General features: G+C 34.0%; 8 protein-coding genes across 8 annotated transcripts; 5 read left to right on the top strand and 3 right to left on the bottom strand.

Moving 5' to 3' along the window:
* Positions 1–4: 4 nt before the first annotated feature.
* On the bottom strand, positions 5–1,411 carry LOC148177541 (brachyurin-like). Its single transcript, XM_088033366.1, has 9 exons — positions 1,403–1,411; positions 1,225–1,337; positions 1,032–1,112; positions 988–997; positions 765–943; positions 547–713; positions 408–500; positions 217–356; positions 5–172 (listed from the first exon to the last, which is right to left on the bottom strand). Exons 1-9 carry the CDS (start codon positions 1,409–1,411, stop codon positions 5–7), a joined length of 960 nt encoding a protein of 319 aa, XP_087889492.1.
* A 63-nt stretch (positions 1,412–1,474) lies between these two features.
* Positions 1,475–2,644, top strand: LOC148177540 (brachyurin-like). Its single transcript, XM_088033365.1, has 7 exons — positions 1,475–1,498; positions 1,546–1,632; positions 1,686–1,843; positions 1,888–2,054; positions 2,101–2,193; positions 2,241–2,380; positions 2,428–2,644. Exons 1-7 carry the CDS (start codon positions 1,475–1,477, stop codon positions 2,593–2,595), a joined length of 837 nt encoding a protein of 278 aa, XP_087889491.1. The 3' UTR covers positions 2,596–2,644.
* A 1,851-nt stretch (positions 2,645–4,495) lies between these two features.
* Positions 4,496–5,867, top strand: LOC148177539 (odorant receptor Or1-like). The gene is made up of 6 exons (XM_088033364.1): positions 4,496–5,030; positions 5,077–5,281; positions 5,322–5,421; positions 5,466–5,570; positions 5,618–5,773; positions 5,820–5,867. The coding sequence occupies exons 1-6, from the start codon at positions 4,496–4,498 to the stop codon at positions 5,865–5,867; spliced, it is 1,149 nt and encodes a 382-aa protein (XP_087889490.1).
* Positions 5,868–8,287: 2,420 nt separating this feature from the next.
* Positions 8,288–9,757, top strand: LOC148177538 (odorant receptor Or1-like). The gene is made up of 8 exons (XM_088033363.1): positions 8,288–8,752; positions 8,790–9,046; positions 9,093–9,151; positions 9,225–9,228; positions 9,289–9,313; positions 9,357–9,461; positions 9,508–9,663; positions 9,710–9,757. The coding sequence occupies exons 1-8, from the start codon at positions 8,288–8,290 to the stop codon at positions 9,755–9,757; spliced, it is 1,119 nt and encodes a 372-aa protein (XP_087889489.1).
* A 2,568-nt stretch (positions 9,758–12,325) lies between these two features.
* LOC148177537 (odorant receptor Or1-like) lies at positions 12,326–13,679 on the top strand. Its single transcript, XM_088033362.1, has 6 exons — positions 12,326–12,842; positions 12,889–13,093; positions 13,135–13,234; positions 13,279–13,383; positions 13,430–13,585; positions 13,632–13,679. Exons 1-6 carry the CDS (start codon positions 12,326–12,328, stop codon positions 13,677–13,679), a joined length of 1,131 nt encoding a protein of 376 aa, XP_087889488.1.
* Positions 13,680–16,728: 3,049 nt separating this feature from the next.
* Positions 16,729–17,950, top strand: LOC148177536 (uncharacterized). Its single transcript, XM_088031998.1, has 3 exons — positions 16,729–17,025; positions 17,070–17,137; positions 17,187–17,950. The coding sequence occupies exons 1-3, from the start codon at positions 16,815–16,817 to the stop codon at positions 17,871–17,873; spliced, it is 966 nt and encodes a 321-aa protein (XP_087888124.1). The 5' UTR covers positions 16,729–16,814; the 3' UTR covers positions 17,874–17,950.
* LOC148177535 (uncharacterized) lies at positions 17,943–21,567 on the bottom strand. Its single transcript, XM_088032004.1, has 7 exons — positions 21,427–21,567; positions 21,249–21,379; positions 21,039–21,205; positions 20,783–20,980; positions 20,547–20,736; positions 20,389–20,496; positions 17,943–18,057 (listed from the first exon to the last, which is right to left on the bottom strand). Exons 1-7 carry the CDS (start codon positions 21,565–21,567, stop codon positions 17,943–17,945), a joined length of 1,050 nt encoding a protein of 349 aa, XP_087888130.1.
* Positions 21,568–21,596: 29 nt separating this feature from the next.
* Positions 21,597–22,895, bottom strand: LOC148177534 (uncharacterized). Its single transcript, XM_088032057.1, has 5 exons — positions 22,717–22,895; positions 22,541–22,668; positions 22,329–22,495; positions 22,081–22,278; positions 21,597–22,033 (listed from the first exon to the last, which is right to left on the bottom strand). Exons 1-5 carry the CDS (start codon positions 22,855–22,857, stop codon positions 21,627–21,629), a joined length of 1,041 nt encoding a protein of 346 aa, XP_087888183.1. The 5' UTR covers positions 22,858–22,895; the 3' UTR covers positions 21,597–21,626.

Raw genomic sequence — 22,895 nt, 5'->3', positions numbered from 1 at the left:
TCACTTATACAATGCCAGTTACATTTCGAATCCAGTCAACAAGCTCGAAGGTTCTTGTAAATCCTGATGGTTCCGGCGTATCACAACCAGCCTGACTGATAAAACTAGCGACACCCACGTGGGTGGTACGAGGTCCGTTGCTGTATCGTACCAAAGGAATACCATTGTCGCCCTACAACTTTACCTGTACTAACATAGTGGTACTACCACACTTACATGACAAAATCCTTCATTGAAATTCCCCCCAGCACAAACCATTGTGTCTTTAATTTGACTACCATAAGCCAATCTGCACTCCTCATTTGAAATTGGGATTAGATGGACTATGTGGAGGACATCTTCAATGTTGCCAGATTCTACATTTTTGACATTAGTTTGATACAATTGATACAAAAAAACAATTTTACCATCACTGGTTTGTCCCCAGCCCATGGTCATTATACCACCTTGATTTGGTACAAGTTCGGAACTGGGCAAAAAATCAATGGGTTTTATGTAGTCTGGAACAATAAGACAGTAGAGGAAACAGTACTACTTTGAACCTACCAGTGAACGTTATTGGCAAGCGTAACTTTATTAGACCAATATCGTTTTCTAAAGTAATGGGATTGAATTCTGGATGTACAAAATGTTGATCTGTCGCCAGTTTCAAACTGTTTGGATCTGGATTTTTCAAGTTGGTGGTACCCAACAGTATTGTGAATAAAGTCGCGCTGAAAAGAAAAAAAAATTGTTTGATGCAGAACACTTATGGAACTAGGCACTTATAGACGCAGTTTCCAGACGTTATGATCCATTCGTTGTTGAGAAGACCTCCTCCACAGAAGTAGGTACCATCACTGGTTTGCTTGTAAATGGCAGCTATGTAAGGAAATTGGCCGGCGAAGGCTGGATCTCCTCCAATAATGCGAGTTGTCTTGAAATTTTTATTTTTATTTAATACCTATAAAAGTAAGATATGCTTACAGATTTAGAGAGTACCAGTACCAGTACCGCACTGAAAAAAATCAGAATCTTCATTGTTAACACACACTTTGACTTCGCCAGTTAATAATCGAATGTTTCTATAAATTTTGTTTTGTTTTTTCTGTTTATTGCCTTTATCAGTGATTCTGGAGATTACATGATGGTACTACATAAATTTACGAAATGACGAAAAGTCAAGTACCTACGAAACCTTAATAAATAATAATAAATAATAATAAATAATAATAAATGCTGGACGGTTTGATGACAGGATTTAAAAGCTTAACAACAATAAAGATAATATTGATAAATTGAAAAGACGGTACTAAAAACATTTTCCTGTTGGTTGTATTGAACAGTACTTTACAAATCTTAGCGTATACTTTTATTTATTTTAGACATTGTGTTTATACTAAAAATTCTATGTTGTACCTACCATCGTCATTTTTCTGAATTATATTTTACAAAATTTTTTTCTAGATAAGCGTACTCTTCTCCTCGCAGTTAAATGACAGGAAATAAAGTTTTACTGGCAATAAAGATAATATTGATCAAATTGAAAAGTGATACCAACCGCAGTACTATTGCGCTATTTCTTGCCCTACTATGAATCTTCACGTCTTGTTGGTTTTACTCGGCGTTGTGTCCATCAGTACTTCAAAAAGCGTAAAGTACCTTTAATTTTCTTCGGATGGTTTTTATCTCAAAGAATTTATTAGCCGAATTCTATTCGTATTATTGGGGGCGAGAAGGCGAACGCTGGTCAATTTCCTTACATAGCTGCTATTTACAAACAAACCAGCGATGGTAGCTACTTCTGTGGTGGAGGTCTTCTGAACAACGAATGGATAATAACATCAGGAAATTGCGTTTATAAGTAAATTTCGTACGATACTTTCAGTTTTTAATTTTTGGTTTTAGTGCCACTTTATTTACAATTTTGTTAGGTACTACCAATGTGAAAAATCCAGATCCAGGCAGTCTAAAATTAGCAACTGACACTTATTTTGTGCATCCAGATTTCAATCCAGACGTGTTAGACAATGATATCGGTCTCATTAAACTTCGCATGCCAATATCATTCACGGGTAGGACAAAATGGTACTGAATTCAACCATTTCTACTTTTTTCCAGATTACATTAAACCGTTTGACGCTTTACCAACTTACGAGCTTTTGCCTAACACTGGTGGTATCATGACTATGGGTTGGGGACAAACAAGTGATGGTAAAAAAACATCTTCAGTTAACACCAGTACTCATTTCTGTACCTAGAATCTGCAAGTCTTGAAGATGAACTGCGGTACGTTTTTTTGCTACCAATTTCAAACGAGGAGTGCAAAATAAGTTTCGGTGATCAAATCAAAGACACAATGGTTTGTGCTGCTGGAAATTTAGACGAAGGCTTTTGTCATGTAATTAAAACGGTACCACAACTTTCTGATTTTTATTTTATTTGTAGGGCGACAATGGTATTCCGTTAATTCGCGTTACGAATGGTCCTCGGACAACTCACATGGGCATTGCAAGTTTTATCAGTCACTTTGGATGTGATACGCCGGAACCATCAGGATTTACAAGAACTTACGATTACGTTGACTGGATTCGCAATGTGACTGGAATCCAGTAAAGTTACTTAGCCGATCGAACTTGAGTCATTACAATAAAAAACCCAACCACAGTCTCTAAAATTTTCAAAACCGTTGATCTGTCAATCTCAAAAAACTTTTTCAAAATTATTGTGCAACCATTGTCAAATTCCACTTTTTGTAACGATCAACAGAGTTTCTACACAAATTTTGGGAGATTCTTTAAAAATACAATCGCAAAAGAGAAGAGGAGTTGTTACATGAACCTAAAAATCAAAGTCAAAATTGAGTTTTTTTATACCTAATTAAAAAGAGAGGCCATCCAAAGATATCGTTGAATAGGTTGACGCTTCACATTTCTGTACTGCAGAAGAACTATATTTAAAACCATACTTAGAAAACCACCATAAATGCAGAAGAAAACGAGCTCCAAATACTGCACGTTGTATTTTATAAAATGGTAACTAAATCCATATTTTCGTAACCAGAAAATGATCATTCCTGTAATTATCAAAAGTTGGAGAAAAACTACAATGAAAGCTACAACATTTGAGCTTATTCTCGAACTGTTTTCCCCAGTCATTGTGTGGACATTTTTCAGTTTTTTTTTCGATTTCTTTCGCTGGGAGAAACACGAAGATATAACAACGTGAACATTCAGAAGCCAACACCACAATCGTTTTGATGTAATTTTCACGGCGACAGAAGTTTCTGTTGAGCAAGAAATCGTAGAAAAAGGGGTGATAATAGCAATGCAGATAACAGCGAAAACTTTTTGAATTCCTTTATAATGAAGCGAAGGTATAAACATTAATATTGCGCAAAATGCATCAAGAATTTTTGAACACCACATATTTAAATCGCAAAAAAAAGAATTAAGGTAAAAAATTGACGGCAATTAATTAGATATTAAGTGGAGTTGTTTATGTTTCCTTCGAACGTTTTAAGTAATGAAATGATGCAATTAGAAATTAATAGATAAAAAAGTGCTGCACTTACACAATTTTGATAAATAAAACGTGACCGAATTACTTAGTTTTTATTGTCATAATTAAACGAATGAAATTATTTCGCGAAAAAAATCTCAATAACCAGTCTTCAAGTTTTCTAAAATGAAAAAGAGCAGCAGCCACAATTCTACTATACCAAAAAAATCGGAAACCAAAGTCAGCACAAAAAAATTTAAAACAAATTCTAAGAAAAAATGTAAGCTTAGTCTAAATTTTAAGTGCAACCAATAATTAAATAAAATCTGAAAAACCAATTCAAATGTAGAGTAACTAGAAAAATTCTAAAATATAAGAAAAATTATACAAAATCTAGGTAAATGTCAAAATTATTTTACAAACTACCTATTTAAAAAATTCAAAAATAACCGATACAGAATTTCAAAAAAATTGAACAGAGAAGGAAACCACTTTGTTAATTTTTTTTTAGAATCCAAACTGAAAAGAATTCAAGCAAAAAGTGCGAAATAGAAATGAATTTCATAAATTTAAATTTCCTACCCAATCTAGAACTCGAGTGAAATCCAAAATATTATGCAGTTCTGAATTTTTGGAAACTTTTCACGTCACAGTCACTAAATTTTAGTTCTACAATGGAGGCGGTACCTGATTTTCGAATTCAAAATCTGTATTAATCTCATTCGCCAGTTAGAAGCAAAAACGTAATTGGTAAAGTTCCAAATAAGATTTCCATAGAACTACGACCCGAATATAAAATTAATAATATAATTAAAGAGTGCACGAGGGCGTAACTCGTTAACTGTGAAACTGCAAACCACATAAATATTTAATAAAGCCACGAGCATTTTTCAATAAAATTTTTCCTTTGATAAAACATTAATTGATTCTTTATAATTACAGACCACCTATCTGAAAATAAAAAGTCCTTTTTCCTTAGAATCCAACAAGTCATTCGCTACCTCCCAGCGAAGACATGAACAGTTTAGTTAAACGCAGTTTCAGTATGAATCTGACCACGTTGCGGTGTCTTGGCTTGTTCCCTCGAAACAAACCTTCAAAGTTGTATCTAACTTACGGATACGTCTTTCTGTTTTCTTCTCTGTTATCAGATCCGATTTTTGGTACGCTATACTACCTCCTCCACGAAGAGTTGACTCTCATGGATGCTGGACTTAATCTCATTTTGATGATTGCCATGGTCGGTTTTATCCCGAAAATGTTACCATTTATTGCAAATGGTAAAAAAATCGACGAGTGTATCTACGACCTCGAGGTCTCCTTCAACGTCACTCTCAATGACAAACAGAAGGACATCACCGAAGATTCCATCTGGGTCTGTCAGAGAAACTTCCGCTTCTTCTTCTTCTGTGTGACTATTGACAACTTAACGTGGACTTCTCGCCCTTTGTTTTTACCGCAACGTGAGTTCCCCATGGATGTGTGGGTGCCATTTGACCCAGAGACTCATGGGGTGTTGTTCTACTGTGTTTATGTCTTCGTAGCAATGGGTAAAATACCACAGCAAGACTCCACAGATACGATTGTAATTTTCAGGAGTTACTTATACAGTGCTTGGGAATATTTCCGTGGATACTTTGATTAGTGGATTGATGTACCACGCTGCTGGTCAGATCAAAATACTGAAAGACAACTTGGAGTTTTTGTTAGATTACGCGGAAATGAAAATCCCTCAAGTTAGTGACGAAGTTATTTTCCAAAAGATCCGAGAGTGTAGCCAACACCACCAACACATTATCAGGTAAAACAAAAAAAGCTTTTTGTCTATTTTTCCTTTGCAGTTTTGTTAAAAAGGTCGAAGACTGCTTCTCGTGGGTTGTCTTCAGTCAGTTCTTCGGAAGCACCGTCATGATCTGTTTGTGTTGTTTTCATCTGAGCCAGGTAAAAAAGACTAAAGTGATGCCTATGTTTAAATTTCGTTTCAGGCAGTACCAGGAAGTGTTAATTTTCTTTTAGCGACGTTTTATTTAATTTCTTCACTCATTCAAATTTACTTTTATTGTTATTATGGTACGGCGTTATACGAAGAGGTAATTCACAAGTCTAACATATAACAAATAGTTACTTTTACTTTCAGAGTAACACTTTGGCGACTGCTGCGTATTTAGGGCGATGGTACGAGTACGATTTAAAGTCACAAAAAGCTCTTCTTGTATTCATGGAACGTGCCAAAGTTCCTATGACTGTGACTGCTGGAAAATTGCTCGATTTGTCGCTCAGTACATTTACAGATGTAAGTTTCAATTGTTTTTAATTAATGTGATTAACGTTTGTTTTAGGTGCTGAAAAAGTCGTATTCGTTGTTGGCTGTGTTAGAAAACCACTAGATAGTGCTTTTAAATTACACTGAAGTCTTAAAATGACTTAATTGTAAAATTATTCAAAATAAATCAATTCATTACATACCAGTAAAAATTGTTTTCTTTCACCAGTGTCCCGGCGCATCCACCAAAAATTAAATTAAAATTTTTAAAATTCTCAACAAAAAATGGAAGAAAAGGAATAGTTTAAACTTTATTTTTCGATCTGTTGTAATTCTAAAAATGTGAGGCAAAAAATTCCCAAACTCAACTATTTTTGCCCTCTGGGGACAATCAGAATTTTGATCGCTTCTAATTCAATTATTTGTAGACCTTTAGTAAAAATTCACATTGTTTTAGATTTTGCTTAAAAGTCTGCGTACAAGGAGCACTAATAATTGACGTTTGCTCCGCAAATAAACAAAATATCAACAAAACTAGATTTAGAATAGTAGATTTTGTTATACGGCAGAAAAGTGGTACCTTTTGGCGAGCAATTAAATTGTAGTAGCTAGACAAGCGTATGCAAAATTGCAAGACAGCAAAAACCTATTTTCGGCCAAGTAACAAATACTACTTTTTCTCCAAACGAAAGATTCAGTTCCACGACCGACAATGAGTAAACGCAACTGAACTATAAACATAGATGGTTATGCATGGTGTTATTGATGGCATTTATTGTGAAAAATATTGGTTTCAAATAGTACCAAACCGCTACATAAAGTACTTTTTCTGCCTAGGCAATTCCTTGTCAACGAGCGCTTTTCATAACTTACAACAAAATTGCCTACTTTACTGTCTAAAAACGACTAAAAAATAGTTACTTTTTGTGACGTTTGAAAAAAAAAACACATTTTTTTCAAATATTGAAAAAAATCTACCTAATCGTAAAGTAAGCACCTTCTGAGTTATATTTTTTATTTTCAAAATCATGATATTCAGCCCGGATAGTAGAGCGCGAAGAAAACGATGGTAAAAACCCTATCTTTCTATATGCCGTATTTCCGGAAATATCGAGTACTAAATATTCAAGAGCTTCAAATTTTATCCCTGTAGGGATAACCCAAAACTTCAAACGCTTATAAGTCTAAAAAATTGCACAGTTTTATATTCTGTGTGACATTCAGCGTTATTTGAGCTTGCTTGAGTTTGAGTTGCTTTACAAATAAATGAGAAATTGATCGAATTAAGTTTTCAGAGTCATTTTAGGGCATTTTTAATGCACTTTTTTGGGATGAAAACGGCGTTGAATACCTGAGTTTTACATCAATGAAAAGAGCGGCTCAAGAAGTATCTACTGGCCAAATCTTAGATCGGTAATTCTAATGGTTTACGAATAACGGTCAAAAAACCATAAATTAAATAAATTTGTCATCGTTTGAGTTTTTCCCATAAAAAATCCACCATTGAATTTTGGATATCTGAGAGCGGATTTTAGCAACAAAGGCGCGAGAAAAACGAACTAAAAATTCACAATTCGAAACTTCAATCGGTTCGAATACATTTATTTGTTGACGCACGTTAAAAGTAATGCATGTGTTGAATTCTGCATAAAATTCTGCGTAAAATAAGTACCAATACATATTTACATACTTTGAGTTAAAACATTTTTTTTCAAATAAATTGAATTTTTAACTTTGGTAAAAGTTAGATCGGGCCAGAGCCTGGCATAACAAAAGCGTGAGAAAAACGATGCTATAAATCGCATCTTGTCATAATTTGAAGTTTCGGAAAATTCAGAGTTCAGGAAAAAACAAGACAAATAAACAGAAAGTGAAGATAAAAAATCAAGAAAATAGAACAAACAATAAAGAAAATGGGATTAATGCTGAGAATAGTTTTGCAAGAAGCGAATATGATCGAACTAGAAATACAAGAGATAGCGAGGCTAAGGAGGAAGAAAATTGACAGTCTTAACAATTATCAAAAGAAAAACGTTGATAAAACCAACACCAGAAAATAATTTGAAAATTTTCTCGCACCTTGTCAAAAATGCAGCAATACTTCTATTGTAAGTGTCAAAATTGTTAATTTTGATTATTTTGCCAACACTAGATAAGAGTTATTTTTAGAACAAAGTACCACACAAGTTCTAGACGAAAATCAGAACAAAAAACTCTTCGAATCAAATTTTCATGACTGAAACCATTTGTCTCCGGTTCTTCAGATCTTACCACCGCAAACGTTTCTCAACAACAACGACTTAATATAAATAATTCCTCTAAGAAAGCACTGATCGCAATAAAAAATGTATGTTTTAATTAAAGAGTGCAGAGCGGTAAATGAATGTAACTGCAAAGCACATGAATATTTTATTCCACCAAGTTTCTAGTAATATTTTTTCCTCCGGAAAGACATTCCTTTGATTAAAATTTCATGAATCCTTTTAATTACACGTAAGAATTTTTTCTTGATGATGCGTCATTCGCTTTTTAGCCATCGAAGAAATGAGTCTAGTCAAAAGTAGTTTCAGCGTGAACATAAAAATTTTACGTCTTCTTGGCTTGTATCCTCAGTCACAGTCAAAGTGCTATCTCCTTTATGGGTACGTCTTATTGTTTTGTACTCTAATACCAGACCCAATTCTTGGCACAATTTACTACCTTCAAGACGAAGAACTAACTCTTCTGGACGCTGGTCTTAATCTCTTCATGATGGTGGTAATGTTGGGCTTCGTCCCAAAAATGCTCTCATTTCTGATCAACAACAAAGAAATCAAAAAGTGTATCTTTTACCTCGAGATCTTCAACGTCGTTTTACAAGGTAAACAGAAAGAAATTCGTGAAGACAGCGTCTGGATTTGCCAACGAAACTCGAGATGCTTCTTGTTTTTAACCGTTTTGAACAATATTTTGTGGATAAGTCGACCATTTTTTTCTCCTCCTGAAGAAGAAAGAAAGTTTCTTATGGATGTGTGGTTACCATTCGATCCAACAAAGAACGACGTAGTTTACTATTTTTTTTTACGTCTTTGTGGCGATGGGAGTTACCTACATGGTGCTCTCATGTGCGGCTGTTGACACTTTAATTAGTGGATTGGCGTACCATGCAGCTGGTCAGATCAAAATCTTAAAACATAACTTGGAGTTGTTGCTCGAGTATGCTGAAATAAAAATTCCTCCAGAGACCAGCGATAAATGTAAAAAGTTCCGAGTTATTTACCAGGCGATTGAAGAATGTATCCAGCACCACCATAAGATTCTTCGGTAAAATTAACAGTGGCTCTGACAATTTAATTGCGCTCTTTTTTAGTTTTGTTAAGAAGATTGAAGATAGTTTTTCGTGGGTAGTCTTCAGTCAGTTCTTTGGAAGTACGTTCATGATCTGCGTGTGTTGTTTCCAGCTTAGTTTGGTAAATAAAACTTAAATTATAATCATTTTTAGCAAAGTAAGTAGTCTTTTCTTAAAGTTGACTATTAAAAAATAAATTTACATGGGAAATATACAGGGCGAATCATTACAAAAAATCTAAAGTTCTTATATGAAAAAATATTTTTTGATCACCAAAAATTCTAGGTCAAACCCGGAAGCAGCAATTTTCTTATTCTAGGCGTTTATCTCACTGCCGCGCTCATTCAAATGTATTTCTACTGCTTCTACGGCTCAACACTCTACGAAGAGGTAAAGCACAGTCTAATGTAACTAAAAGTATCACCCTGACTTCCAGAGTAACACGTTAGCGACGGCTGCCTATCTGGGAAAGTGGTACGAGTACGATGTAAAATCACAAAAAGCTCTACTTCTGTTTATGGAACGTGCGAAAATTCCTATGACTGTGACTGCTGGAAAATTGCTTGATTTGTCGTTGACCACTTTTACTGATGTAAGTTTGTCGTGTTTGTAACTAACAGGTTTAAAGTGTGTTTCAGGTGCTGAAAAAGTCGTATTCGTTGTTGGCTGTGTTAAGAAATTACTAGTTTTAATGTTTGGTTACACAGAAAGTAAAGAATTTAAAAACTGCCAAAAACTAATCTGAAAAATAAATCATTCTTGTAGATAAATATTTTTTTCTTTCCTTCATTATTTAAGATTACTAAAAAATAGTGATTACAGTTGATGCTACGACGGGTGGTGTCGTCATACCTACTAGATAATAATGGCGTCAATTAGATATCTAGAAAGCCGCGAATTTTCTTTGTTCCCGTATTTAAAACTACATATACAGAATGTTAAGAATTGAATACAAAATGTTAACACTGGTGAAACTAAAATCATAATAATCTAAGAAATAAAAAATACTTGTAAATAAAATTGTTTTTATTTCGTTCCTCACTATTTAAGATTACCAAAAATTAGTGATTACAGATTATATGATCTACTAGATAATAATGGCGTCAATTAAGCATCTAGAAGACAGTGAGTTTCTTTCTAATCCTCCAGAACACGACACGTAAACCGGACCTTAAATGTACCAATAGATGTCGCCACTAAAATCGATCCATTAGGTTCCAATATTTTGAAACCGTGTTAAAAAATGGTGAATGCGCCGGAAGACATCAGTCGCCTAAATGCAAAACCCGACATCTGCATCCGGCCAAAATTTGACACATCAATATAAATTCGGTAATTGTGACTAATTGGTTCTAGACAGATTTTGAAAAAGTTTACATTCATAATTTACAAGCTTTTTACTACAAACTGACAAAATTTTATCATGTAATATTTAAATAAATTATAAAAAAATTCAATCCAATAATATGATAATTTTGTGCGTACTAAATAGGTATAAAAAAATCTAAAAAATCTAGAAAATCTAAACAGATTTAAAAGTATTCAAAGAAAATATAAAAAATATCTCATAGAGTATTCTTATTTTTATACATTTTTATCTTATCTTATTCTATGTTATTTTATCTTGAAATTATTTTAGATAAATTTAAAGTCAGTTAAAACAAAATAAAGATAATTTAAATAGCCTAAAAGAAGACAATATACATATAGAAATTCAAAAATCTAGTAAAAAGTCAAAAAGATATTTAGAAAAATTAGAAAATTAAAAAAACAAGTCTAGAAATTTAATAAAAATCTAAAAAAGCAATTATAATGTAGAGAACCTAGAAAAAAATCCATTATATTCCAATATTTGCCGCAAAGTGCACTACAATAATCTCGTTAAAATATCGTGTTTAAAAATGGTGAATGCGCCGGAAAACATTGTTATTAAAAATTTATCTAATCTAAGTTAAATTAAAAAAATAATTAAAAACATTGCAAAACTAAAACAATAATAAAACACATCGCAGGCGCTAAATATTTTCGTCTTCAAAAAACTTGTCAAATCAGCGATACTAATCCACCAAAATTGTTTGCTTGCGACGGTGCTTTAAATTTTTTTTTAATTAATAAAAAATCAAAAGAATTTAAAAAAATGTAATTTAATAAAAATGATAATAATTTTGTACGCAGTAAGTATAGAAATTCTAGAAAAATCTAGAAAATCAAGAAAATATAAACAGATCTAAAAGTTTAAAAGCAAAATATAAAAAATATCTGATTAAGTATTCTTATTTTATTTATTCCTATCTTATCTTTTCAATTTAAAAAATTTGAGAAAAATTTAAAGTCAAATAAAACAATTAAATGCTAATTTAACAAACCTAAAAGAAGGTATAAAACAATAGAAATTTTTAAATGAACAAAAAATTCAAAAAAAAATTAGGAAATTTCAAGAATAAAAAGAATAAAAATTTAAGCAGTCTAAAAAGTTTAAATAGAACAGAAAATTTTATAATAATCTAAAAAAGCAATTATAATGTAGAGAACCTAGAAAAAATCTAAAATAAATAATAAAATAAATCTTTTTTTATTAAGAAAATTTATAGACAATCTAGGCCAATAAAAAAATAATTTTACTAAGTATTTAAAAAAAAGGATAACTGATAAAAGACTTTAAAAAAATTGAATTGAACAAAGAAAGAAAAATACCACTTGAATATTTTTTTTAGAATTTAATCACAAAACAAATCAATTTTAACGTGCGAAATTGAAACGAGTTTATAAACTTAAATTTGTGTCCTCAACCTAGAAGTAGAGGAGTTTCCAAAATAGTTCTAAACTGTTGGTCCTATTATGTTTTCCTCAACACTTAGAGAAATATCTCGACGATACTCAGACGATCCCGATGCTCATATCACAGGCGATAGATTTTGATTATACAAAGGCCCTGCTTGACTGATTTTCGGAATCAAAATCTGTTTTAATCCAAATCGCCAATTTGAAACAAAAATGTAAGCGGTAAAGTTCCAATAATAAATTCCCGGAACCACAATCTTAATATAAAATTTATAATTAAAGAATGCATGAGAAACTCGTTAACTGAAAACTGCAATCGACATGAATATTTAAAGAAGCCAGCATTTTTCAATAACATTTTTTCTTTGATAAAACATTAATTGATTCTTTATAATTACAGACCACCTGTCAGTAAATAAAAAATCCTTTTTCTTTAGAATCCAACTAGTCATTCGCTACCACCCAGCGAAGACATGAACAGTTTAGTTAAACGCAGTTTCAGTATGAATCTGACCATGTTTCCTCGAAACAATCCGTCAAAGTTGTATCTAATTTACGGATATATCTTTCTGTTTTCTTCTCTGTTATTAGATCCAATATTTGGTACACTGTATTACCTCCGCAACGAAGAGTTAACTCTGATGGATGCTGGACTTGATCTCGTTTTAATATTTGCCATGGTAGGTTATATTCCGAAGATGCTACCATTTATCGCCAATGGTAAAAAAATCAACGAGTGCATTTACGACCTAGATATCTCCTTCAACGTCACTCTCAACAACAAACAGAAGAACATCATCGAGGATTGCATCTGGGGCTGTTGGAGAAACTTCCGCCTTTTCATCGTCTGTGGAATTGGTGACAACTTACCATGGACTCTTCGTCCTTTCTTTTTACCGCAACGTGAGTTTCCCATGGATGTGTGGGTACCATTTGACCCAGAGACTCATAGAGTGATGTTCTACTGTGTTTATTTCTTCGTAGTAATAGGTAAAATATCACTGCAAGATTCTACAGATATGATTATATTTTTCAGGAGCTATTTATACAGTGCTTACAAATATTTCCGTGGATACTTTGATTAGTGGATTGGTATTCCATGCCGCTGGTCAAATAAAAATCTTAAAAGACAACTTGGAGTTTTTGTTGGATTACGCGGAAATGAAAATCCCCCAAGTTAGTGACGAAGTTATTTTCCAAAAGATTCGAGAGTGTAGCCAGCACCACCAGCATATTATAAGGTAAAACAAAAACAAATTGTTCGTCTACTATTTCTTTGTAGTTTTGTTAAAAAGATCGAAGACTGCTTCTCATGGGTCGTCTTTAGTCAGTTCTTTGGAAGCATCGTTATCATCTGTTTGTGTTGTTTTCTACCGAGCCAGGTAAAAACGACTAAATCGGAGCACACGATTACGTCTCATTTTAGGCCGAACCAGGAAGTGTTAATTTTCTTTTAGCGTCATTTTACCTCATTTCTGCACTGACTCAAATTTATTTGTATTGCTACTATGGTACGGCGCTATACGAAGAGGTAATTTACTTTCTAACAAGTAACAAGAAGTCACTTGTACTTTTAGAGTAACACTTTGGCCACTGCTGCGTATTTGGGGCGATGGTATGAGTACGATATAAAATCACAAAAAGCTCTACTTATATTCATGGAACGTGCTAAAGTTCCTACGACTGTGACTGCTGGAAAATTGCTTGATTTATCGCTCAGTACATTTACAGAAGTAAGTTAAAATTGTTTTAATTTGATGCGACTAAAGTTTATTTCAGGTGCTGAAAAAGTCGTATTCGTTGTTGGCTGTTTTAGAAAACCACTAGAACATACTTGAAATTACACTAAAAAAAATTTGTTAAAATTATTTAACTATAAAAACATACAAAATAAATAAATTCACTATGTACAAGTTAAGTAGACTTTTTCTTAATAACGTTCTCCCGGCGCATCCACCAAATATTTTTGAAACAATTGAAAGAAAGTGAGTAATCAAAAAACTGAAATTGTTTAAAAAAAAACGAGTTTTTGAGTTAGGAATATATCAGCTTGAAAAACAGTGTCGCACCTTTTTATTTGTCGTAGTTTCGGAGATATGAAGAGTTAAACATTTTGAAATTCAAAATTTTCTGCCCGAAACAATTTTTTTTTTAAATTTGACTCTGGCAATTTTAATGTTATAGCAATGAAGTTTGGGCAAATAGCATTTTTTTGAGTTGCTTGTTATTAACAAAAACTGCTAAAACTAAAATCAGGATAATCCTTAAAATCAACAATTCGTTAAATCTTTTATTTTGACGTTAAATACAGAATCCGGCAACACTTATGTCCACCCCCAAAATCGTCTTTAATTTTAAAGATAAAATTTAGAAAATTTGCGTCGCTCATAGTCGACAAAGTTCTAGAATCTGACGCAAAAATTTGTTTATTATCACTGATTGTTTTGGCGTCGCGCGCGTTTGTAAAATCAACCCCTAATTTATTTTTTTTTTAATATAAATGTAATATAAAATATAAAATATAAATGTGTCGATTTATATTTTGGTCTTAGCACAAAGGATCTGTGCAAATTAGCCTTTCAATTTGCAAAGAAAGCTTCTTATCCAGAAAAATGAAACGAAACTAAATACGCAAGTGAAGATTGGCTTGTGGCTTTCATAAAACGCAACCCTAGTTAAACTCTTCGTACTCCAGAAGCTACTAGCCTCTCGCGTGCCATGAATTTTAATAGAGAAAACGTATCCAACTTCTTTAAAAAACTAGAAACAGTTATGGAAAGGCATATTTTTGAGCCCCAAAATATATACAATATTGACGAAACAGGCGTTTTACAGGTGTTTATAAATGTTTTTAGCATCAAGGGTGGCTATGAAATGTCAAAGAAATTTGCCGCTCATTATAAATGTGGGTTTCTATGTTTCAACTAACATTTGTAGAAGTCTTGTTTTCTACACGTGCGAAATTGATCTTGTTTTCGATTTTCCTCAGTTTTTAGTAACGGTTTTAAAAATCTCGGATGCTTAAATTTACTTTGTATGATTCGGTCATATATTCCTCATCTCAGAGTCACAAGTTCTTAAATAATGACTTATTATCAGTAAAATTGAACCTGAAGAATTAAAAAAAAAACAACAGTTTCAGATAAACGATTTTTCTTTCCTGCAGTAAACCTTTTTATCTACTGGAACAAAACTGTAAATAAAAGTGTACTTTACGTATAGATGTCGTTGCTAAAAATATTACAGCAGTTTGAACACACACCGTAAAATGCGCTGCTGTCATTCAACAAGAAATGGTGGATGCGCCCAGACAAACATCGATACATTACATATAAAAATTGTAAAACTCAAACCTCAAGCTGTCGTCGTGACAAACAAAACGTAGCCGTACAATAAGTAATAAGATAACATTAGTCTGGCTTTTTCAGAAGTCGCAGGTGGTATAATAAGATTCAAACTGAAATTGAATTAGATCAGACGGCAGTCAATAAACAAAAAACAACTTTATTTTTCTTAACAACAAATTACAAGACTGTAATTAAAAGTAAGAGTAGGCATGTGCATTAAAGATTTATTAACGACTTTTCTTGAAAAAAATTCTGCTCCTTGCTTAATAAAATATTCATATGTTTTGCCGTTCAATCGGAAATAACGTCTTATAAATACAGTAGAGCCTCGGTAATCCGGACTCCTGCTAATTCGGTGATCGCTGTAATCCGGCCGGGCAATGAGCTTTGCGGGGGGACGGGCGGGGGCGGGTGTAGGTGCGGGCTGCCATGAGCCAATGCGTCGTCAGTCTTTTGTTTATGTAAAGTCTAATGTTTTATGTAATTTAACTTACTGTTTTTCTACATGAACATGTACATTTTTGTCTTTATGCTTTCATTTAAAAATTGATTAAAGAAACTAAAGTTAAACATGTGTTTTAGTACCGTCAAATATGGCATACTATAATCCGGACGCTTCGATAATCCGGAAAGGGTCTTGTTTTTGCCTCTCCGGATTAACGAGGCCCTACTGTACTTCCTTTAATGACGTCATGCATATTTTATTGTAGTCGCAGCTGTGAAGACGCTTTTGAATCTATGTTAGTCATTGTCTCATATCCACTGTAAGATAAAACTTTATTTATTACGAAAGAATAAAAAAAAGGTGAGGTAAATTTGTTATAAATCTTGCTGTTTTAGGTAGTTTGTTAATGGCAGTTTATAATGTTATGAGGAAAAACTGAAACATCTCGTTGAGTTAAGCTAATTTCAAGTTGCGCTGGAGTAACATGACGCACAGTGATTTGCCGCAAGTTAACTTGAAATCTGGTCCTGAAAAAGGAAATTTTGACGAATTTGATCGCCATTTTGGGGCAAATTCTCATTATATTTGTATTTGCGTTTGCCGATTTTGGTCGCCATTTTGTGCAAATTTCTATCGTCCACCACTAATTGGGTTTGAAAATGTATCTTAAAAATAAACACTTACCCCCCGCACTGATGCGTCCTAAAATAGGTTAGGATCTTCCCGTTGCGCCCGTTTTCATCCCCGAAGACCAAAACGCACTTTTTACGCATTGTTTTAATGTCTGCACTAAACCACCACCACAACAACGCCACTTGTTCTTCAAACAACAATTAAATTAAAATGGCGCCCCAAAGCCACCTCGAATTTTGAATCAAATTTCGTGCACAGCAACGCTTGCGCTACCTGGTGGCGACCTTCAAACCATTAATTTTAAATTAATTAAATTATTTTTATTAAGACGCGCAATTGATTGAGATCGATTTGGTAACTCTTCTTGTGCTCAACTTCAATCGTGTGCTGCTGAAAACCCCTTTGAACGTGAAATAAATTTTGAATTTCAAATCCCCCGCCTCCTTTGGGTTGACGTTTCTCTTTTGACATTTCAAAAATGATCAGCTGTGACCACAAAAACACGTTCATTTTCCCCGAGTAGTTTTTCCGCACACGATGAAAATCTGTTGTGTTCCGGGTTGCAACTCACATTCAACAAAGTCACAGAAGTTACATTTTTACAGTTTTCCTAGTAAATACGCGAATGGGGTGATCGACCCCATTCAAAACACTCGAAGACTTGAATGGTTGAAATTGATACAGGCATCTGACCGAGATGACGGTCCGTCGAGGAGTTACACGATTTGTTCCAAACATTTTGTCAAAGGTACGTTGTAAAGGTGCAGTACCAAAAATCTGATGGTTATTTAGGTCACCCAGCAAGGCAAGAGTGTGTTTATGATACAGACTGGGTCCCCAGCATCAACCTCCCACAGAATGTAACAGAGTGTGATTGGAGTTTTCCACTTAACTCCACGCTGTTTCTAGGTTTATTGCATAAAGAAAGATGAGTCTGTGGACGCTATCATAAAGAACTTACCAGATGTTGTTGTCCAGTTTGATGTACCTGACTACATTGTCTTAGATAGAGTAACATTTAACGAGAAACAAATAGAGATGGATTTAATTCAAAAATTAGCACCCCCCATCTGTGATCTTCGTGGTTTTTATCTTAATGACCATAACTATGTGAGGCCTATAGACCATCTTTTGGACAAGACTGAAGACTTACTTAAGGAACATAATTATTCATTGGCTCATCAACCTGCGTGTTTCTACTTGAATTCGGAGCACTTTTGCAATATTTGTAGATATAATTTTGATAATTTATTTAGCTTTAACAAACATATGATGCTCCACACCACTAAGAACGACGTGCATTGTTGTATTTGCCCGATGAGATTTCTAACGTCTTCTTGTTTGAACAACCATCTGAACACACATACCAGTCGTTGTGGGCAGTGTGGTGTTGAAGTACCTGCAGTGCAATTAGGGGCCCACAAAAGTGCAAATTTGAAACAAAAATATAAGAAGTCTGATATACTCAAATATAGGGTGTCTGCACAAAGAAGGGTTTATTTTTGTGTGTATTGTATGAAGACTCTTTCTAATGAAAAAGCGTACAGCAGACATGTTTTTCAACATAAGAAGCTAAGTAAGATGGTGAAGACGTGATTAAGGGCTTCTAGACGAAATTGTTTAATTTCTATTGTTTTCTGTTTTGAATAAATTATTTATTATTGGTTAAACTATTTTGAAGACTGCTTTTATTATTGTTCCATTTTTCATGCTGGTGATGGCTTCTTGGTATTCGCTCAGGCCGAAGGTCTTCATTCCTAAAATGGTGTAGTTGAGGTACCTGAAAAAAAGTTCTAAAATATTTTTTTCTTTTCGTCTGAGCATTTTGACTGTTTTAAGAATGAAAATAGCAACTCAAAAGACATAAATGAGCAAATTTTGAAGTTTCTAGAACGTCTGGATTTAAAATGACAAATGAAACAAAAAGAAAACGAAAAAACAAATTGGATTTTATAATAAAAAAATTTCTTTTCGTCTGGGGCACTCTGAGCATTTTAATTGTGTTAAAAATGAAAATATCAGCTCAAAATACTTCAGTGAGCAAAGTTTGAAGGTTCTAGAAAGTCTGGCTTCGAAATCATGGCAAATTAAACAAAAAGAAAACGAAAAAAAAAATACTTTCTAAATTAATTTTTTTTTGTCTGTGGCATTCTGAGCCGTTTGACTATTTCAAAATAAAAATTGCTACTCAAAATACATAAATGAGCAAAGTTTGAAGGTTTTCCAAATGAAACAAAAAGAAATGAAGAAATGAAAAAAACCTGCATTTTAAAACAAACATATTATTTTTGCCTGTGGCATTCTGAGCTTTTTAACAGTTTCAAAAATAAAAATAGCAACTCAAAAAATATAAGTGAGCAAAATTTGAAGGTTCTAGAAAGTCTGGTTTTGAAATTATAACAAATGAAACAAAAAGAAAACGAAGAAAATTTACATTCTAAAATTAAAATGTTTCTTTGTGTCTGTGGCATTCTCAGCCGTTTGACTAGTTCAAAAATGAAAATTGCTACTAAAAATACATAAATGAGCAAATTTTGAGCGTTCTAGAATGCCTAGTTTCGAAATTATTGCAAACGAAACAAAATGAAAGCGAAAAAAATCGCATTTTAAATAAAAGTTGTTTTTTTTTGTCTGAAACATTCAGAGTTTTTTGACTGTATTAAAAAACAAAATAGCAACTCAAATTACATAAATGACCAAATTTTGAAACTTGTAATGTTTAGTTTGAAATTGTGGCAAATGAAACAAAATGAAAACGAGAAAAAATGCATTTTAAACAAAATTTTGTCTCTTTGTCTGAGACATTCTGAGCTGCACGACTGTTTTAAAAATGAACATAGCAACTTAAAATACATTAATGTGTAAAGTTTGAAGATTTTTGAATGTCTGATTTCGAAATTATGGCAAATGAAACAAAAAGAAAACGAAAAAAAATGCATTATAAAATATATTTTTTTGTTTAAAGCACTCAGAATGTTTTGACTGTTTCAAAAATGAAAAAACTACTCAAAATACGTAAATTAGTGAAGTTTGAAGGCTTTAGAAATACTGACTTCGAATTTAGGTCAGAAGAAACCAAAAGAAAAAAAACATGTATTGCATTTTAAAATAAAAATGTTTCTTTTTGTCTGTGGCATTCTGAGGGTTTTGACTATTTCAAAAATAAAAATTGGTACTCAAAATGCATAAATGAGTTCAGTTTGAAGGTTCTATAATGTTTGGTTTCGAAATTATGGCAAATGAAACAAAATGAAAACGAAAAAAATTGCATTTTAAATAAAAATTTGTCTTTTTATTGGAGACATTTTGAGCTTTTTGAATGTTTTAAAAATGAAAATAGCAACTCAAAATACATAAATGAGAAGTTTGGAGGTTTTAGAACGTGTGGTTTCGAAATTAGGGCAAATGAAACAAAAATAATTATGAAAAAAAAATTGCATTCTAAAATAAAAAATGTTTTTTTGTCTGACGCACTCAGAGTCTTTTAACTGTTTCAAATATTAAAAAACCAACTCAAAATAGATAAATGAGCAAATTTTGGAAGTTCTAAAATGCCTGGTTTCGAAATTGTGACAAATAATAAAATAAAAACGAGAAAAAAATTGCATTCGAAAATAAAAATTTTTCTTTTTGTCTGAAACATTCTGAGCTTGAAAATGAAAATGAAGGAAATAAAAATCCCTACTTAAAATACATAAATGAGCAAACTTTGCAGCTTTTAGAATATATGGTTTTGAAGTTATGGCAACAAAAGCAAAAATACAATTTAAAGCAATTTTTTTTCGTCTAAGACAGTCTTTTGACCGTTTTAAAATAAAATGAGAGACTTAAAATACATAAATGAGCTGAGTTTAAAAGTTCTTAAATGTCTGCTTCCTAAAAAATTTAATCGTCTTTTGGACTTTGACATTTTGGGTATTTGGACTGTTTAAAAAATGAGGTAAAAATGTCAAAAATTGCAAATAGAGAGAATCTGAAGGGTTTAGAAGAACTGATTTTATAGTGCGATAAATGAAACACAAAACGAAACAAAATAAATTCGGTAAGAACAAAATTCCGGCCAAATTTTTTTTCGTTAAAATTGCAAACGGAAAGCAGAATAATGAATTACCTATCCCCCATCGCCTCCAACAGCCCGATCGCTTTTTTAAAAGTAAAAGGATTTGTTTTGACCCCAAAAATCTTTAGTTCTTTCCAGAAAATATCGAAAGGTTTAATGCTAGAAAATTTTTGTTACTTTCAACTCTCACTCTTTACGATTCAATTCACTTAATTTTACTCTTCGGTGGCGCCACCCCAAACACACAAAACTTTCCTCCAAAGTTTAAAACAGACATCCCTTGTTCCATCCCTTCAGGAGAGCCACTACAATCAATCACCACATCAAATTGGTACTTTTCTGGATCATTTTTTATATTCATTTCCAATTGACTCGGAGACACCATTTTAAAACCAGTATCTACAACCTAAATCTGACAAAATTCAGTACAATTTAAGTCTCATACTCAGTCTCTTCATGTGTTTTAATTTAGCTTCAGTCGGTTCCGAAACGGTCACATCTCTGTGTCCTTGAAGGTGAAGAGCGCACGCCCACAAATACCCCATAATTCCAGCTCCTAGTAGAAGAATCTTCGAGCCTACAGAAACGGGGGCTATAACATCCCACCCGTGGATCAAACAGGACAAAGGCTCTGCGAGGACTGCTGCAAATCGCCCGGCGCATCCACCATAGTTACTTCACGAGTGGTGCTTTAACCTTACCAATTTCCAGAGGAATTTTTGATGTTAACTTGTAGACTTGTTCTTCGGGACATAACACGTACTCCGCCCAACCCCCATCTTTATAGATCCCGATGGTGTTCTCAAGACATCCGATTTTGCAAAACTGCGGAGTTCCTGCCTGGCAAAAAGCACACTTCTGGCACCCGCTAAATACTTTCTTTAAGAAAAATTAACTATTTGGAGAGGTACTTATTGGGGTTGATAATAACTCTGTCTCCTACTAGGAAGTTGATGACGTCGCGCCCGAGTTTCGCGACAACTCCCGCGATTTCGTGGCCGAGAGTGACTGTATCCAAAGTCTGTCTGCAAGGGTAGTTACCCTAAAATTCAGGGGTCATGAAGGAGAATTGGGGTAAAAACATGTTACTGCAAGAATATTGAGATCGGTACCACATATCGCAGTGAAGGCTACTTTAATAAGAATTTCCGTAGGGTCGTTGATTTCAGGGATTTCTAATCGGGACAACTCAAGGGTTTTTTCTTGGTAGGAGTATTTGAGGGCGTTCATGGTGGTGGTGACAGATGATGTGAACTGACTAGATTGTTAAAAATTGTTTATTCCGGTCTTTACAGTTTGAAAATGGCCTTAGCGATGGTACCTTTCTTCAAATGTTCAATTGCTTCTTGGTACTGATTTAAAGAGAACGTCTTAATACCCAAATTTCCATAATTCAAATATCTGTCGCCCATAGCCTCCAAAAAGCCGAGCGATTTCGGGAAACTAAACGGATTAATATTAACCCCAAAGATCTTCATCTCTTTCATGTAAATATCAAACGGGGCGATACTAATCCGTCCATGAGGGGGTGCCACCCCGAAAATGCACAATTTTCCCCCAGAATTCAACAAGGAGACTGCGTGCTCGATCGCGGGGGGAAATCCACTACAATCAATAACCACATCGAACAAGTAGTTTGGATCCGCAGCTTGGTTCTTTTTCAGTTGGTCGGGTGTCAACAAATTGAAGCCCGTGTCTAAAAAACCACAATTAGTTGAATTTGAGGGAGTTGGTACCACTGACTTAGTTTTTTCAGCATATCGAGTCGTGCAGAATTAGGCTCGGAAACCGTCACGTTTCTGTGACCCTGGAGGTGGAGGGCGCAGACCCACAAGTTGCCGATGATGCCGGCTCCGGTGATGAGGATCTTATTTCCGACGTGGATGGGGCTGATGATGTCCCAGCCGTGGGCCAAGCACGAAAGGGGCTCAGTGAGCGCCGCTAAAAAGTATTCGTTTGTACGTTTTTTTTGAGGGGGTTGTTCAGTTTACCTTGCTCCAAAGTGATGGAGTCCGGGAGCTTGTGGACTTGTTCTTCCGGACAAACGACGTAGTTTGCCCACCCTCCATCTCTGTAGATTCCAATGGTGTTGTTGATCCCCCCAACTTTACAGAAATGGGGTTTTCCCGAGTGGCAGAAATTACAGCATTTACATCCACTGAAACTCGGCGTTGTAATGGTGAAAGTGGTACTACTGACTTACCTGTTGGGATCCACAGAAACTCTATCGCCTGCTTTGAAAGTTTTGATGTTTTTTCCTACTTCAACAACAGTACCTGAGAATTCGTGCCCCAAAGTAAAAGTCTTCTCTTGATTACACGGGAACTCTCCCTATCAACAGAGTTTAGTACTGGCAAGGTTAAACAAACAACAACGCACTTGAATGATATGCAAGTCAGTACCGCAAATCCCAGAGTACGACACTTTCACTAGAATACCATCAGGAGTTGTGATTTTGGGTACTTCGACTTTGCAAAGTTGGAGTTTTTTGGACTTGGCGGTATAGCGAAGGGCTTCCATTTTGCAAATGTTATGAATTGTGAAAGATCCGGCTTTTA

This window comes from Gnatocerus cornutus, chromosome 3 (assembly GCF_029298725.1).
Source record: "Gnatocerus cornutus isolate USDA-ARS CGAHR chromosome 3, icGnaCorn1.1, whole genome shotgun sequence".
Classification (NCBI taxonomy): Eukaryota; Metazoa; Arthropoda; class Insecta; order Coleoptera; family Tenebrionidae; genus Gnatocerus; species Gnatocerus cornutus.
This window is presented reverse-complemented; position numbering and strand designations above follow the sequence as displayed.

What these genes read in the sequence shown, in the direction of transcription:
- LOC148177539 (XM_088033364.1), top strand. Translation starts at nt 4,496, where the DNA reads ATGAACAGTTTAGTTAAACGCAGTTTCAGTATGAATCTGACCACGTTG. An exon ending in CACCACCAACACATTATCAG is followed by an intron (nt 5,282 to 5,321) that starts GTAAAACAAAAA and finishes TTTCCTTTGCAG; the next exon opens with TTTTGTTAAAAAGGTCGAAG. An exon ending in GTTGTTTTCATCTGAGCCAG is followed by an intron (nt 5,422 to 5,465) that starts GTAAAAAAGACT and finishes ATTTCGTTTCAG; the next exon opens with GCAGTACCAGGAAGTGTTAA.
- LOC148177540 (XM_088033365.1), top strand. Translation starts at nt 1,475, where the DNA reads ATGACAGGAAATAAAGTTTTACTG. An exon ending in CATGCCAATATCATTCACGG is followed by an intron (nt 2,055 to 2,100) that starts GTAGGACAAAAT and finishes ACTTTTTTCCAG; the next exon opens with ATTACATTAAACCGTTTGAC. An exon ending in TTGGGGACAAACAAGTGATG is followed by an intron (nt 2,194 to 2,240) that starts GTAAAAAAACAT and finishes TTCTGTACCTAG; the next exon opens with AATCTGCAAGTCTTGAAGAT.
- LOC148177534 (XM_088032057.1), bottom strand. Translation starts at nt 22,857, where the DNA reads ATGGAAGCCCTTCGCTATACCGCCAAGTCCAAAAAACTCCAACTTTGC. An exon ending in GTTTCTGTGGATCCCAACAG is followed by an intron (nt 22,496 to 22,540) that starts GTAAGTCAGTAG and finishes GCCGAGTTTCAG; the next exon opens with TGGATGTAAATGCTGTAATT. An exon ending in CGATATGCTGAAAAAACTAA is followed by an intron (nt 22,034 to 22,080) that starts GTCAGTGGTACC and finishes GTGGTTTTTTAG; the next exon opens with ACACGGGCTTCAATTTGTTG.
- LOC148177536 (XM_088031998.1), top strand. Translation starts at nt 16,815, where the DNA reads ATGAAAATCTGTTGTGTTCCGGGTTGCAACTCACATTCAACAAAGTCA. An exon ending in TTCCAAACATTTTGTCAAAG is followed by an intron (nt 17,026 to 17,069) that starts GTACGTTGTAAA and finishes ATGGTTATTTAG; the next exon opens with GTCACCCAGCAAGGCAAGAG. An exon ending in GCATCAACCTCCCACAGAAT is followed by an intron (nt 17,138 to 17,186) that starts GTAACAGAGTGT and finishes CGCTGTTTCTAG; the next exon opens with GTTTATTGCATAAAGAAAGA.
- LOC148177537 (XM_088033362.1), top strand. Translation starts at nt 12,326, where the DNA reads ATGAACAGTTTAGTTAAACGCAGTTTCAGTATGAATCTGACCATGTTT. An exon ending in CACCACCAGCATATTATAAG is followed by an intron (nt 13,094 to 13,134) that starts GTAAAACAAAAA and finishes ATTTCTTTGTAG; the next exon opens with TTTTGTTAAAAAGATCGAAG. An exon ending in GTACGGCGCTATACGAAGAG is followed by an intron (nt 13,384 to 13,429) that starts GTAATTTACTTT and finishes TTGTACTTTTAG; the next exon opens with AGTAACACTTTGGCCACTGC.
- LOC148177538 (XM_088033363.1), top strand. Translation starts at nt 8,288, where the DNA reads ATGAGTCTAGTCAAAAGTAGTTTCAGCGTGAACATAAAAATTTTACGT. An exon ending in GCTCAACACTCTACGAAGAG is followed by an intron (nt 9,462 to 9,507) that starts GTAAAGCACAGT and finishes CCTGACTTCCAG; the next exon opens with AGTAACACGTTAGCGACGGC. An exon ending in CGTTGACCACTTTTACTGAT is followed by an intron (nt 9,664 to 9,709) that starts GTAAGTTTGTCG and finishes AGTGTGTTTCAG; the next exon opens with GTGCTGAAAAAGTCGTATTC.
- LOC148177535 (XM_088032004.1), bottom strand. Translation starts at nt 21,567, where the DNA reads ATGAACGCCCTCAAATACTCCTACCAAGAAAAAACCCTTGAGTTGTCC. An exon ending in CCGATCTCAATATTCTTGCA is followed by an intron (nt 21,380 to 21,426) that starts GTAACATGTTTT and finishes CCTGAATTTTAG; the next exon opens with GGTAACTACCCTTGCAGACA. An exon ending in TTGGAGGCGATGGGGGATAG is followed by an intron (nt 18,058 to 20,388) that starts GTAATTCATTAT and finishes ACTTTTTTTCAG; the next exon opens with GTACCTCAACTACACCATTT.
- LOC148177541 (XM_088033366.1), bottom strand. An exon ending in TTAAATCCTGTCATCAAACC is followed by an intron (nt 1,113 to 1,224) that starts GTCCAGCATTTA and finishes TGTAATCTCCAG; the next exon opens with AATCACTGATAAAGGCAATA. An exon ending in CTGGGGACAAACCAGTGATG is followed by an intron (nt 357 to 407) that starts GTAAAATTGTTT and finishes TCAAAAATGTAG; the next exon opens with AATCTGGCAACATTGAAGAT.